The sequence below is a fragment of the Nannospalax galili genome, unplaced genomic scaffold (genome assembly GCF_000622305.1).
Source record: "Nannospalax galili isolate Female #2095 unplaced genomic scaffold, S.galili_v1.0 scaffold1327, whole genome shotgun sequence".
Classification (NCBI taxonomy): domain Eukaryota; kingdom Metazoa; phylum Chordata; class Mammalia; order Rodentia; family Spalacidae; genus Nannospalax; species Nannospalax galili.
The window spans coordinates 177,803-193,331 of NW_008355982.1; the positions used below are offsets into that span (position 1 = coordinate 177,803).

At 44.1% G+C, this 15,529-nt stretch overlaps 1 protein-coding gene across 2 annotated transcripts in view; it reads right to left on the reverse strand.

The window, feature by feature from the left end:
- Nucleotides 1-15,529, reverse strand: part of Ttc28 (tetratricopeptide repeat domain 28) — a 617,298-nt gene that overhangs the window by 144,629 nt on the left and 457,140 nt on the right. For both annotated transcript variants that reach the window (XM_029556666.1, XM_029556667.1), the window contains one exon: nucleotides 8,555-9,062. In XM_029556666.1, the coding sequence (XP_029412526.1) occupies nucleotides 8,555-9,062 (508 nt within the window). The remainder of the gene's footprint in view (nucleotides 1-8,554; nucleotides 9,063-15,529) is intronic.

A 15,529-nucleotide genomic window follows, 5' to 3' on the forward strand; every position in this document is an offset into this window, starting at 1 on the left:
AAAGCCACACTTTCTTCCAAAAAAAAAAAAATGAAGGGAGGAGCCAGGCATAATGGCACACACCTATAGTCCCAGCACTTGGGAGGCAGAGACAGGCAGATCTCTGTGAGTTCAAGGCCAGCATGGTCTACATAGTTGAGTTCCAGGCTAGCTGGGGCTACAGGGAAACCCTGCTTCAAAAAGACAAAAAAAAAAAAAAAAAAAGAAGAAGAAGAAGGGAGACTTCCAGGAACAGGAAGCAGCTTCTCCTCTAAGCCCAAGCCTATAATCATATCCTGGGGGAATGTGCTGGTGAGCTGTGGTAATCACTTTTACAATATGGACACACTCTGGACAAATGATTTTTATTTAACCTTGCAACTAAAAAGTTAATCTTACCTTAGCTTGTTTATAATGTAAACAAGTCCACTAGGCCTGGGGCTCCTCTTGAGACCTGGGTCCACAGCCTTAGTCCCTCCTGACCCTTCCTTGCCCTTGACCCAGAATAATGTACGAATGTGTGTGCAGATGTTTTATATATCAACCGTTACAAACAGTGGTTATTTGTTGGAAGCAACAGATTATCCTATTTGTGTTGCAAACAATATGTGTGATTAAACCTATATGGTTGTATGTATACTGTTCTAGGTCAGTAGGGTTTGAAAGGGACAAAATCCTCTGATAAGATAAAGAGCTGTGTTTATTTCATTTCATACTGAATATACTGTTTCAATAACAAAGAGAGAGAGACTTGTTTAAGAGCATGGTTCTGAGAGAATTCTGAAGGAACAGGTTCTCAGCAGTTCTAATCTTCTCTTGGCTAAAATGGCTGTTAAGCATCAGGCTATCTTTATTCAAGCATCACCTTAATGTGGAATCTCATAGTAACTTTTAGTGAACATGAAGAAGTAGAAAGGTTGAAAGGATTCCAAAGGAAGAAGGAAATGACCCAGGGCAAGCGTTCTATTATTCAAATTCCAGAGGACTTTTTATTGTGACTTTGGATTTTTGAGATAGGGTCTTTCTGTGCAGTCCAGGCTGTTCTGGAACTCACTACCTTGCCTCAGCTTCCCTAGGGAGAAATTACGAGCATCTGCCATTGTGTCTGGATCACTAGACATTTTTAATGCACTTAAAATTTTTTTTTGGTGCTAGAGAATCAAGCTTAGAACCTCATACCTGGTTACATTTTTTTTTTTTCTTTTTCTTAACCAAAGGGAAGGCCTCAAGTAATACTTCATGGTGACGCTAAAATTCAGGTAGAAAGACACTTGAAAATCCAGAGGAGGCCAGGCATGGTAGTGCACACCTTTAATCCCAGCATTGGGGAGGCAGAGGCAAGTGGATCTCTGTGAGCTCTAGGCTAGCCTGGTCTATGACATAGCAAGTTCCAGGTCACTCAGGGTTATATAGTGAGACCCTGTCTCAAAAAAAAAAAAAATCCAAGGAGAGAAAATCCCAGAGAGGGCCACAAACCACATCAAGAAGCCCGGACTCCTGAGTATGAACTCTATTGCAATCTCTACCACCTAAGGTATGTGTGGAGAGTTGACGCCTTAACAGTCAATTTAAAACCACAAGTCCCAAAGAAAGATTTCACCTGCCACCCACCCCAGGAAAGACTGATATGGGGTGTTGAATTCAGCCAAGTTAATTCCCCTTGTAAAACAACAAATCGGTATTATTAAGAGAAATATATTGGAGCTCAGTTTCTCTATAAAATACCTCTCACGATTCAGACATCCTCACACGTCTGGGCTCACACGGAAAGAGAAAGTGTAACTCTAACTCCAAATGAAAGGTGATCAACAAACAACTCTGACCACACTAAAATCCAGTGAATTTTGCTTTAAATCACCACAGTATGAGAATATCTGTCAAGCTGTTGCACATATACAAAAGGCAATCAATAGGGTCTAACCCCAAGATGATTCATGGGTTTAGCAGACTTTTGTTTTGTTTTGTATTGTTTTTCTGTCTTTTTGAGACAGGGTCTTCCTGTAGCCCCAGCCGGCCTGAAACTTGCTATGTAAACCAGGCTGGTCTTGAACTCACAGAGTTTATCTGCCTGCCTCTGCCTCCCGAGTGCTGGGATTAAAGGCATATGCCACCATGCCCAGCAGCAGATAAGGTTATAAAAGTGGCTATTATATCTAAACTTGTCTATGTAAAGGGGAAGTACAAACCATGAATAAGCACACAAAATCTTAGTGCTAAAAACAGAAATGTTAATGAAAAGAGCCAAATGAAAACTATAAAGCTAAAAAATACAGTATGTATCTTAAAGTCCAGTTGTGTGGTTAACAATGGGCTCAATGCTCACCCGTGGGAGTGATCTTGTCCACCTGCAGGCTAGAGAGGTGTCAGGTGGCCATAGGGCCTGAGTGACTTATCTTGGGGACTTTGGGACACAAGGTATCAGCTCAACCTCCAGAAAGGCTGGCAACTGAGCGCCCCCCTCCATGCAGGTGGTCAGCTGCCTCCACCTGAGCAAGATCCAGTAGTAACTGGATGCTGAGACTGATGAGCCACTGAGGCTGGACACTGTGCTATTGCCTCCTGCTCAGGAGAGTTGGAGCCATCCACAGACCCACCAGAAGAAAACAAAGTCTCACACTGGGCTCTGCCCGATGCACCTCTCACCTGGCTGGGCTTAATCTGCACCCTTCACCATAATGAACCATCATTATGAGTATAGCTGCTGCCGGTCAGAAGGGAAGGTAGGTTCCAGGTTCACTGAGACCCTGTCTCAGAGCGACAAGGCAGAGTGATAAGGTAGGACCCTGTGTCTTCCTCTGGCCTCCACATGGGCATACGCAGACAAGCACACCAGCACACACACGGCAGTGTGCAGACACATGCAAAATTTAAAAATAAAAAATTGAGGGAGTTCCTATTTGCTGTATTATCATCAAATTTTAGTCTGTGTTTCCTGTGGTTAGTGGCTACAGGTTTTTTGCAGGTGTGGTATCCAGAGAATGTCACCTGTGTTAAGCAGTTGACAGTTTTGCTCAGATCACCTTTATCTTTTGATTTTCTTAATCTATGTTTATCAACTGTTGAGAAAGGGGTTGTTGTGGCTGAAGACAACTCAGTGGTTAAGAGCACTGGCTGCTCTTGCAGAGGTCCCGGGTTCAATTCCCAGCACCAACATGGTGGCTAACAACTGTCTGTAGCTCCAGTTCCAGGGGATCTGACGCCCTCTCTAACCTCTGTAGGCATTGCATGACACTTACATGCAGGCAATACGCTTGTACACATAAAATAAAAATAAAATATTTTTAAAAAGAACAGTGCTATTTTTAAAATAATCTGCTTGTTTTTGTAGATGTGTCTGTTTCTTCTTTAATTCTGTGATGCTTTCTATGGGAAGCCTCCCACAGCCCAACACTCACCATCAGGCTGTTTCCTCACAGACTGGCTATGCCTCCTTTTGTCTATGGTAATACGTTTTTGTCTACTTTCTCTGACAGTTATATGCCCACCTTGCCTTCTTATGCTGTTTTGTGGTTCATATTTATTTAGTTATCATTTATGCTTGTTTGTTAAGTACAGACAATAAAGAGTTGAGCATTGCTTTTTCCATGGCCTTTTAATTGGAGAATTTTGTCTATTTAATATATTGGAGGTAATCACAGGTTGTTGGACTTAGATTTACCACATTACTGTTGTTTCTGTTCCCCTCGTTTACATTTGCTCCTTTGTTTTTCCTTTTCTGCTTCCTATGGGTGAGTTTAGCTTCTTGTATTTTATTTTTGACATTTGCCTTTTAGAAGTTGCTCTGATGACTTCCTCACTTGGAGCTGATAGTAGCTTGCTTCCTGTGAAACCCAGGTCTCTGGTGCACTCAAGTGCATCTACTGCAGTTCATATTGTGCCGCCACAGGTATCGCTACACCTGCATTATTTTAAATGCAGTGCTGTGTTTTTGTTTTATGCAGCTGCTTTTATGACTTTAGAGGAAAACAGTATCTGTGTTTATCCGTGTGTTCATGTTCTCCCCTCAATACTGGGCCTCCACCTGGTTTCCTCTGCCCAAGAATTTCACTGGCATTTCTGGTTCACCAAAGTATCTTAGTTTTCACTTTCATTCCCGTTTGTTTGTTTGACTTTTTTTTTTTTTTTTTTTTAGACAGGATCTTGCTCTGTAGCCCTGTGTAGCTTAGAACCACTTGCATCCATCCTCCTGCCTCAGCCTCCTGAGTGCTGGGATTACAGGTGTATGCCTCTGCACCTGGCCCGCCTGCATCCTTGAAGGGCAGTTTGACTGGATATAGCATACTAGGTTGATAGTTTTTCCAAAAAAAAAAAAAAAAAATCTTTCTTTCAGCACTTAAAATGTATCTTTCCAATGTCTTCTGATCTCCTTTGCTTCTGATAAAGTATACATGCATCTTCCCTTTTTTTCTTGACTGCTTTTAAGATTTCCTGTAACTCAGGTTTCAGCAGTTTGAGAATAATATGCTGATATCAGGCTTTCTTTCTATTTTCCTTCCTCTGCTTTTGTGTTTTCCCCTGTAGCCCTAGCTGGCCTGGAACTCACTACATAAACCAGGCTGGCCTTGATCTCATGAGATCTGCCTGCCTCTGCCTCCTGAGTAGTGGGATTAAAGGCATGAGACACCATGCCTGACCTTAGGTTTTTGTTTTTGAGCCCCTATCTACCTACATATTTTTCATCAAATTTAAGCAAGTTTTACCCATAATTTTTCAAATATTTTTCTTGGCCTGTATGTTCCATCTTGTATTTATAAGTTTTGGACCACAGTTCTCTTCCTGTTTTTAATCTTCTCTCTTCCTAGGTTTAAAGATTCTGTCAATGTTTGTCAACATTCACTAAATCAGGGCCAGAGAGATGCTCCGTGGGTAAAGCACAAGCATGTAGCCATGACTTTGGACCCCTAGTGCCCATGTAAATACTGGGCAGGCATGGTGGCCTACCTGTAATGCCAGTGCTCAAGGGGTGGAGACAGGATGCCCAGGCTAGCTAGAGTAGCTCCATCAGTGAGCTCTGGGCTCAGTGGATGACCCTGCCTCAACATAGAGACAGAGTACAATGGAGGAAGACACCCATGTCAACCTCTGGCCTCCACACACGGGTGTACACATGTGTACCCATATACATGCACACAGGCTTACACACACACACACACACACACACACACACATTCATTAAATCTTCTGTCATTTTCAGCCATCCATTTGGTGAGTCAGAGACCATCTTTATTTCTTCCATCAACTGCAAATCCAGTGGTCTGCAAGACCAGCCCCCAAGCTCAGCAAAGAAGTAGGACTAGAAGGCCAGCGAGCCCTCAGGATCCTCCAGTCCTTGTTCAACCTCTTCCCCATGGTTACAGGTTTACATAGCCACACTAGGCATTTTATATGGGTGCTGGGGCTCCAAACTCAGGGCCACATGCCTGCCCAGCAAGCACTCAATGAGCCATCTCTCCAGCCCAATGTTTGCTTTCTTTTTTTTTTTTTTTTTTTTTTTTTTTTTTATGTATTGAACCAAGGACCTTACCTATACTACGCAAGTGTCTCCAACCATGCAGTCTCCAAAATTAGCCAATACGTCACAGGGTTAAACACAGGTTAAAATGATTTTATAAAATTATTTAAGTTCAACAAAAGTGAAAGCACAGTACAGAAATTGTGGAGTATCGGGGAGGCTGTGGGGGAGGAATGCAGGACTGTGGGGGTATGGGCAAGGCTATGTGAGGAATGTCATGTCTTTATGTGACTCTACCAGGAAAAGGCATGGGGTTTGATCTCAGCTAGAACAGGGACTCTAGGTTGAGGGAAGAAAATGATAAAAAGTACAAGCAGAAACCAATGAAACAGGAAACAGGTAAACAATAAAAAGCACTAACGAAAACAAAGCTTGGTTCTTTTTAAAAAACAAATCAAGATAGTTGATACATTTCTAGCCAGAATAATCTAGAAAAAAATGTAACATGGGAAAGGGTTTCAGTTCAAAGGCCTGATCTCAGTAGTAAGGAAAGCACATCCCCACACAGCCCACACAGCCTTCGAGCACTGAAGGAGCAGTAAGGACATGCCAACAACTTTAGGTCCCAAATTCAATAACTCAGATAGGCAGTGTTTGAAAAACAACTTACCAAAGCTGATACAGATGAAAAGGACAGTCTGCATGGCCTAATACACACAGCTTTCTCCACCAAGGAGCCAAGGCTTCTCATCTCCTCCATGCCCTGGGCTGACTCATCACCCTCTCCTCACTCCCGTATCCCCCAACTTCCAGGCTTCTGCCCCGGAGTGCACCCTTGCCCAGGTTCCATGCGGATCTACCACCTTCTAGTCTCTGCTGGAGGCTCAGGGTTTTTCTCCCAGACCTGCCAACCCACCACATCTATCCCATCACATGCCCCTCACCATCAAGGCCATTCTACTCCCTGGCAAATCTCACATGTGTGAGGTCTGCCTGTGTCTGGAAGCTTCCTAGACTACCCCAACCCTCAGGCTCTCCCTCATAGGGATTTCATGGCAACACATCACTCACATGGTCTTTTAGGGGCTATCAAAAGTTAGGAATGCATGAAGTAATCTTTAAAGCAACTACTAAAAAACAGTGCAAAGAGGTAGGGCTAAAAAAGCAAGAGGGCAGGGCGTGGTAGCGCATGCCTTTAGTCTTAGCACTTGGGAGGCAGAGGCAGGTGGATCTTTGTGAGTTCAAGGCCAGCCTGGTCTACATAGTGAGTTCCAAGACAGCTGGGGCTACAAGGAGACCCTGTCTCAAAAAGACAAAAAAAAAAATTTTTTTAAAAAAAAAAAAAAAAAAAAAAAAAAAAAAAAAAAAAAGCAAGTAAAACCCTATTGCCCTGTTTATGGGCCACTTTCTGAACTATATTAAAAGCTCTCTGAAGGCAGGGGGAGGAGGGACCACCTATATCCCTTTAATCACTTATGCACACACTGGTAAGGAGTCAATCAATACTTATAATCTATAGAATTTATGTAAAGCCAGGAACTTAGTACTATGGCTCTTGTCAGATTCTCCCAGGTGTGTCTAACCTAGGGCCCACAGGCCACATGCCACCCAGGACAGCTATGAATGTTGCCCAACACAAAATCTTAAATTTATTTAAAACATTATGAGATTTGGGGAATTTTTTTTGTAATTCAACTGCATGGTTCTCGAGTGTGAACTCATTAAAAGGCAACATCATGCTCTAATGTCAAATGGTTAGGCAGGCCTACAAACCTAGACTCCCATTCTGGTCCCAATGCCATCTCTAAGAAGCTGCAGGTCTTTACAGCTATTCATGAGCATACGGTTAAAATCAGCAGAGGTGGAGGGGAGGGATGAGACACGAGATGGGACATCTGCTTGGCAGTTAACTTAAGAAAAGGCATGGAGTGCTACATTCTGTTTCCAGTGGGATCTGAAGGCACACAGACAAACTCGGAGAGACAGCAGTGAGGTCACCTTCTTGTCCCTCCCCACCCTCAATCTTTATGGGCACAGAATGAGCCAGGGGACTCTGGGCACTTTGAGCATAGCAATGAATTCAACTCATAGCTCCAAACACATCTGTGTCCTCCATCACTGTGTAGCCTTATCTGTTAGGCTACAAAGACACAGTACTTTTTTAAAAGTACCTACTTCTGCCCATGGTGGAGCACACCTTTAATCCCAGCACTTGGGAGGCAGAGGCAGGCGGATCTCTGTGAGTTCAAGGCCAGCCTGGTCTACATAGTGAGTTCCAGGCTAGATGGAGCTACAGGGAGATCCTGTCTCAAAAAAAGACCAAGAGAAAAAAAAAAAAAAGTACCTACTTTCCAATTACTCATGGCCTTTTACCACTCTACATAAACTCACATTAAAATTTCCTAATTGTAAAATCCTATCAAAACTGACTGCACATATACTTTCTTCAAATAGGTCTTTTGCAAAAATATTTTTCATTTATATTAAAGCTATCAATATTATTTTTGAATACACATAATTTTAGGGGAAAATGCACTACAAGGTTAATTCAGCAGTACAGCAATCCCTATGAGCAAAAGTTCTCCCAGATTCTCTCATGTACTTAAACCACACACAACTTTCTGTCATCTCCATCCCCGTCTCTCTATCAGATAAGTGAGGTTGCTCTTCTCTCTAGAAGAGCAGAAAGGCTGGGTGCTTTGTTTTCCCAGCACTTCAGGGTTCTAACCCTCAGAACACTAGGATGACAGAAGGGACCATGTGATTTATAGTAAGCAAGCTCAGGAGATTTGACTGAGGAAAGTTACACGTAGAGCTTCTTTGAACAAAACACACAAACTCCTGCAAAAGACAGTGACTACTCTAGCTACTTCTACCCTAGCCATTGGCCCCGTGTTGGGAGAGCAGCCCAGTCCTTATCCAGGTTGGAAGATGTCTACCCCTCAGTAGCCTGGTCCTCACCCAGGTTGGAGGATGTGCCCTTCCATATCCCAGTCTTCACCCAGGCTGGAGGATGTGCCCCTCCACATCCCAGTCCTCACCCACGTTGGAGGATGTCTACCCTTCAGAAGCCCAGTCCTCACCCAGGCTGGAGGATGTGCCCCTCCACAGCCCAGTCCTTACCCAGGTTAGAGGATGCACGCCCCTCCGCAGCCCGATCCTTGAGGTCCTCAGCTATGCCCAGCTGCCGCTCATGGTACTGCTTGGCTCTCTCCAAGTCCTGCATGCACCGGGCAGCATGGCCAAGGCCGGCATAGGCCCGCATCTCGATGGCCTTCTCCATCAGCTCTTGTGCCAGCTCAAGCACATAGTTGTGGTAGGACATGGCCTTGTCAAAGTTCCTCCGGTAGTGGTAGGCACTGCCCAGGTTGCTGTAGGCACGGGCCTCCTCCCGCTTGCTCCCCAGGTCCTTGGCTATGCTTAGATGCCGCTCATGGCACTGCACAGCATTCTCAAAGTCACCCATGGCGATGTACACAGCTCCCATGTTGCCAAGTTCTCGGGCTTCAGAGAGTTCATCTTTGGACTGTTTGGCAAGAAGAACGCACTGCTTGTGACTGGCCAGGGCGTTGGGATAGTCTCCAATGGCTGTGTATACATGGCCCAGACTGCTCAGGGCTGACGAAGCTGCCTGGAAAGGAAGGATAAGGCAGGGAAATGAAAGTTCATCAGAAACTGCTCTGGTTTGCTTCAGCAGATAAAACTTCACAGAGTTCGCCTGCAACCATCAATCCAATTCCTAACGATGTTTCTATCAGCTGGGCACAGACCCACACAGAACTGATAAAAAGCACCTCCAACAGTGAGTTCCTAACAAGACAATGGCAATTTAATCAGCAGCTTCCATACCTAATCTCACAGAAACAGGTGATGTTTCATGTAACTTTCATCTTAAAGACTTATTGACAATTCTAATATTCACCATGATATTACAGCTCTGTAATACCTATTAACCGCTATGGTATAATTCATTACTATGTGAGATTGAACACAGGGCACTGGAGGAGAGTCCAGACTTGGTGCTGCACTGCTGGGTATGTCTCTGTTCTCCCAGAGAGACCACAGCAGCACAGAGGGCATACTTCCCACCATGACTTATAATCCTTTCAGTGATGCCACAGTGCTGGTGACTGTGCAGGGCTTAGATCTGGACCAGAACAAGAGGAGAACTAGCTAACACCTCAGAATGGGGCACACCTCTTGCTCACACAGCTCCTCAGCCTTTCATCCTCCAGGACCACTGTGAGCATCAGCCTCTCCAGTAGTAGGAGAGGCTGCCTTCCTAGACCCGGCACACTGCTCACTATTCATCTACATCTTGAGGAAAAAAAAAAAAAGAATCCAAATCCTCTTTGTCTTAAAAGGTTTTTAATTATTTTTTATGTGTATAACTGTTTTGCTTGCATGTAAGTGCACCATGTGCATGTGGTACCCAAGGAAGCCAGAAGGGGGTGCTGGATCCCCTAGAACTGGAGTTACAGATGGTTGTTAGTCACCATATGGGTGCTGGGAACTGAACCTGGGTCCTCTGCGAGAGCAGCCAATACTCTTAACTGCTGAGCCAGCTCTTCTGGGTCTTTTGTTGTTTTGTTTTGTTTTGTTTTGTTTTGTTTTGTTTTGTTTTGTTTTGTTTTGTTTGTCTTTTTGAGACAGGGTCTCCTTGTAGCCTCAGGTGGCTTGGAGCTTGCTATGTAGACCAGGCTGGCCTTGAACTCACAGAAATATGCCTGCCTCTGCCTCCTGAGTGCTCAGATTAAAGGCATGTGCCACCACACCCAGCTCAGCTCTTCTGTTTTAAAGGTCTTAATGGGACTGGGGCTGTAGCTCAGTGGCACAGCACTTGCCTAGCATGTGTAAAGCCCTAGGTTTACTCCCCAGCACTGAAAAAATGATGAAAAATTAGAGGTCTTAATGAAAATAATTTTGTGTCAAAACAGTACCACACAGGTACCAAAAACCAAACAAAACCAAAAAATCAAAGCAACGACAAAATCAACAAAGAGGATGCCCCATGTTTTTTGACTCTTACCAAAATGCACAGGATTTAGGTACAACTCTTCAATTTCTAAGTTCTTTGTGCAGAGAACAAAGGGATGTTATGCTGGGCCTTTTCTGTCCCTTTTATTCTGAAACTTGAAAGCTTGCCTCCCCTCCTTCACTGTGCTGAGTCACTGGGCATGTGGCCCCAGTTTCTTCACGCTGCTGCCTCTCTGTGGCATGAACATGTGACCCTAGCAGAACAAAGGGTGTGCTTGGTCACGGTGGGCAGGGAAGCTTCCCGGGCCCTCCAACTGGAGCTAACAAGGAGGTGATGCTGTCCCTGCCAGAACAGGGGCCTTTCTTTATGAGATGGGTTCCATGTCTGTGCTCTTCAGAACACCTGTATTAATATTTCATAGATACAAGAGATTGGCTGCCCTATTTTCTTTGCTTATGAAATAGCACTTCTTGATGAAAATGACTGAGACCATTTTTATGGTGCTTGTGAATGGACATTTGCAAAGTGCCCCAATACTGTTGCGAGTTGCTTTTATCATTGCACAGATGTTTCAACAAAAAGATTTAGAAATCAGAGAAGAAATAGAAATTTGCTTTTTTGTTTTTGTCTGAGTGGTGAGAGCAGAAACAATTCTGGGGCTGTCGTATGCTAGGGCAGTTAGACCCTGGCTGAGGCAGTAATGGAATCCCCAAGCCTCATGCCACTAGGACTGTGTTAGCCTAGGTCCCCACTCTCTGAGCTGCTGGGGGACAAGGTTAGGACGTCATATCAGCCACTGCACCACAGTTTTCACTGCTCATACCCTCCACCCTAGTAATCTTTACCTGACTTGCTGTAGGCCCTGGCCTCAGCTTCTTTCCCCTCCGGTGGCCCTTCCCCCCCTTATTCTTTGGGCTTCTTCTCCATTCATACCTGGCTAGGTAGGTCACAGTCCACAGTCCACAGACTTTCACCCTTTGCTACCCTCATCTTTAGACACCTAGGCCCTTCACTTACAAGCCTGGGCAGCTCAGGATCAGACACACTAGGCTCAGAGCTCAGGACCTATAGCCACTGAACATCCCTGAGCCTTGGTTTCCAGACAGACACTTCTAGGCACCAGCAGCAAGCCAGGAGCTGAGTGCTTTCAAATCCAGCTTGAGCCCCTGTCAATGTGTAAACAATAAATAATTCACTAGCTAGCTCCACAGAGTACATCTGGTTGGAGGCGATGAGCCCTTGGATACTGCAGAGGATGGATTTATAAGGCTCAGGGCATGCACAGCACCCTTGGCGGCACTGTGTTCAGAAACTTCTGGTTTATGGCAACTCCAAATGAGGGCTCTGGGATCCTCTGCTTCTGGTTCTTCATTTCTCTAAATACCAGGGAGACACAAGAGCTGCCTCACTGAAACTCTCTAAACATAAGAAGAGTACCGAGACATCTCCCAACAGGGGTGTGGAGGAGGGACAGGCACATCAGCTCTTTCCTGGCATCCTCCCGTTAGCAGGCATCACTGCTGCGGGCAGGGCTTCTTAAGCAGTGCCCTGCTGGCTGGCATCTCTGGGAAAGACAATGTAATTTATGAAGCATGCATCATCATAGCTTCTGAAATCAGGGAGGAAGCTCAGCCCAGGGCAGAAGTAGAACAGGATTTAGCACTGGCTATGCAGCCCCAGAAAGTCATGGACTTCTTGGCCCTGCCTTCTACACTCACAAAATGGTGCTAAGAACAGTTCCGCACACACATCACAGAACTGGGATGTGATGGGGCAGTGCCTGCGAGCACCTTCATCAACTGTGCAGTGTGCCTTAATGCACAGCTAAGGTGTGTGTGGGTGCCGATGGCTGCAGGCTGCTTGGGCTGAGCTGTTACCAGGCAGATACCAGTAGCAGCCACTGAAAACATCAGTCATTGTGACCAAACATCTACATTCCCATCAGTTGCCACAGGAAATAAAGTCCAGTGTTCAACAGCCCCTGGGCAAATAACATGTGATTGTATTTATCAGCTAAGTGTATTTGAAATTAATCACTTGTCTTTGTTCTGGCTCCTGTAGACTAAGTGTAGATCTGAAACAGGGATTTGGGCTATTAGGGGGGATCATAGGCCCACCCCACACAGATGCTGCGCTTGCCACTAAGGTTCAGGCTGCCTTTGTATATTAATCTCTCTGAGATTTTTGTGCTGAACAGCAGCAGATGTTTCTCAGTGAGGAAGCATTTGGGAACATCTGCATTTGAATACTCAAACGCACACAAACAGCTACACTAACAAACTATCCAGGCAGAATAAGTCAATTCATTTCTCTTTCTCAAGAAAGAAATTAGTCATGTCCTTGCCAAAGCACAGCTCCTAGCTGCAAGGCTCAGGCATAGAGGGGCCAGTCACCCCTTCCATCTCAGACAAGTTAGCTTTGTGAGACCTAAGTTAGAGCCAGAAATTTGCTCATGTTTCTTCAAACCATCTTTAAGGGTTTTGAATTTGAGAAATAAAAGAAGGTTCAAACTACTCAAACTAGAACCATACTGACACCACTCCCACTAATATGGTGCTGAAGAGTCACGTGTTCTCTTCCCATCCAGCACACCTTTTCCTTACTGTAGTTTTCACAGCGGTTATAGTCTGTAATGTTACATAAGGAATATTCAGTGTAATTGCATTGATTAATTGCATGTACTTGGGACAAATTGGGCCTGTATCTGCAGCAAGTAGTAGAAGCATTGATTTTCTTTCTTCCTGCCCAAATCTACATGTATGATATACCCCTGCCAGCTCAGTGTTCATAAACCTAGGGTCCTAAATTAAGGACCCACAGTCCAGCAGAGAGACAATAGAAACATGGACAAGATTTAGGAATCAGACATACAGAGACTCAAAGGACAAACAGTGAGATAAAGTACATTATAGACTATTTCTGAGCCTCAGTTTCCTCACTTGTAAAATGTGAATATTAATACTTCTCAGGGCTTTGATGGGCCTAATTTAGGACTTGCCACATAGAAGATGCTTAAAATTATAGATTTTAGTTTCTCTTCTTACTCCAACATATTTAGCTTTGGGCATTTCAAAGATATGGTAAAAGATGGTGAGGAAACACAACATCAAATTATGTCACCACACCTAAAAAGACAAAGACGAGCCCACAGCTCTGGCAGCAGGAAGCATCGTCACTTTCACATACCAAAGGCCAGCATATTATTCAGACTACTCCTCTGCAGATAGGTGCCTAAGAAAATCTACTCTTCACTTAGGGACTGGATCAATTACTTTTCTTGTTGTGCTGACCAAAAAATACCCCACAAACACAGTGTATGGGAGGAAGGGTTGCTTTGGGCTTATAGTTCAAGAGGATACAGTGTGAAGAAAATACAGTCCATTATGGTAGGGAAGGTATGGTGGCTGGAGCATAAGGCATCTGGTCATGCTGAACCTGTAGTCAGGAAGTCAAGAACAAATAGGAAATGGGGCCAGGCTAACAAACCTCAAGGCCCATCCTCAGTGACCCACTTCTTCCAATGAGGCTCCATCTTCTAAAAGTTCTATAATCTTCCAAAACATACCACTAGCTAGGGACCAATTGCTCAAGCACGTGATTCAGGGAAGCATTTCACATTCAAACCAAAATAGGGACATGTTTGTATCTTTAGTACATCAGGGAATTAAAAAGTAAAAAAGAAATACCACTATACATGTGCTAGAATGGCTAAAATCCAAAGCCCTGCAGTGCCCCATGCTGATGAGGGTATGGAAAAACAGACATTCTCATTCTGAGCTGGCTGTGTGGTATATGCCTGGAATCCCAGCATTCAAGAGGTGTTGGCAGGAGGATCAAGAGTTCAAGGTAACCCTTGGCTACAGAATTCAAGGCCAGCCTGGCCTATAGGAGACTGTGCCTCAGACAAACAAACAACCTGTATTAGTTACGTTTTTGTTGCTGTGATAAAACACTATGACCAAGGCAACTTATAGAAGGAAGAGTTTATCTGGCTTAGAGTTTCTGAGGGATATGAATCCATCATGGCAGGAGAGGCATGGCAGGAGGTGGTGGGAGCAGAAAGCTGATCACTTTCATCTTTGGCAGGCACAGGAGAAGCAGAGAGAGAAATGGAAATGGGACAAGGTTCTGAACTCTCAAAGCCTGCCCCCAGTTATGTGCTTTAGCCAGCAAGGCCACACCTCCTTGGGATTCTATGACCTTCCCAAAATGGTGCTGCCAACTGACCAAATGTTCAAATACTTGAACCTATGGAAGGACACTTCATTCAAATCACCACACAACCCAGAAAAATAATTCTCATTCATTGCTGAAAGGAACAAAAATGGTTCAGTCCCTCAGGAAGATAACAATTTCTTATATAACTAAGTGTATGATTTAGCAATCCTGCTCAGGTATTTACCCAAATGAACTGGCCATGTTTGTCCGCATAACATGCACACAAATCTTTATAACATCTTTCCTAACAATCACTAAAATCTGGAAGCAGCTGTTACTGGTGTAATAGTCCTATGATTCCAGCACTTAGGTAGCTGACACAGGTAGTTTGAAAGTCTGAGTCCAGGGTGAGCTACATGGCAAGACCTTGCCTCAGCATCAAAGCATGGCAAGGGACTTTCAAAAGATGAATGCTTATACTGTGATATATTTATATGATGCAATATATGAGGTGAAAAAACTTTTGTCTATCAAGTCACAAAAGACATAGAGGAAACTCTAAACATATGTATTGCTCAGTGAAAGAAGTGAGTTCAAAACGGTTTTATTCTGTACAGCATTCAGGAAAAAACCAAGCCATTGAACTTTACAACACAGAGGAAATCCCACTATAAATAGGAACTTTAGTCAACAGCCTCTCAGTACTGGCTCATCATTTGTGATATACCATATACCATAACAACATTAATAAAGGAAACAGGCTGGGGGAGAAGGAGGGTTGTGTGAGAACTCTGTAATGCCGTCTCGATTTTCTGCTCTAAAAATAAAGCATCTTAAGTGGGAAAACCATGATGGAGGGGTGAGACAATGTGAGAGATAAATAATGCCTAGCTAGTTTTGAAAACCAGAGGGAACCATATTACTCCTACAACCTACTGACAAATTATACATACCAGATCAAG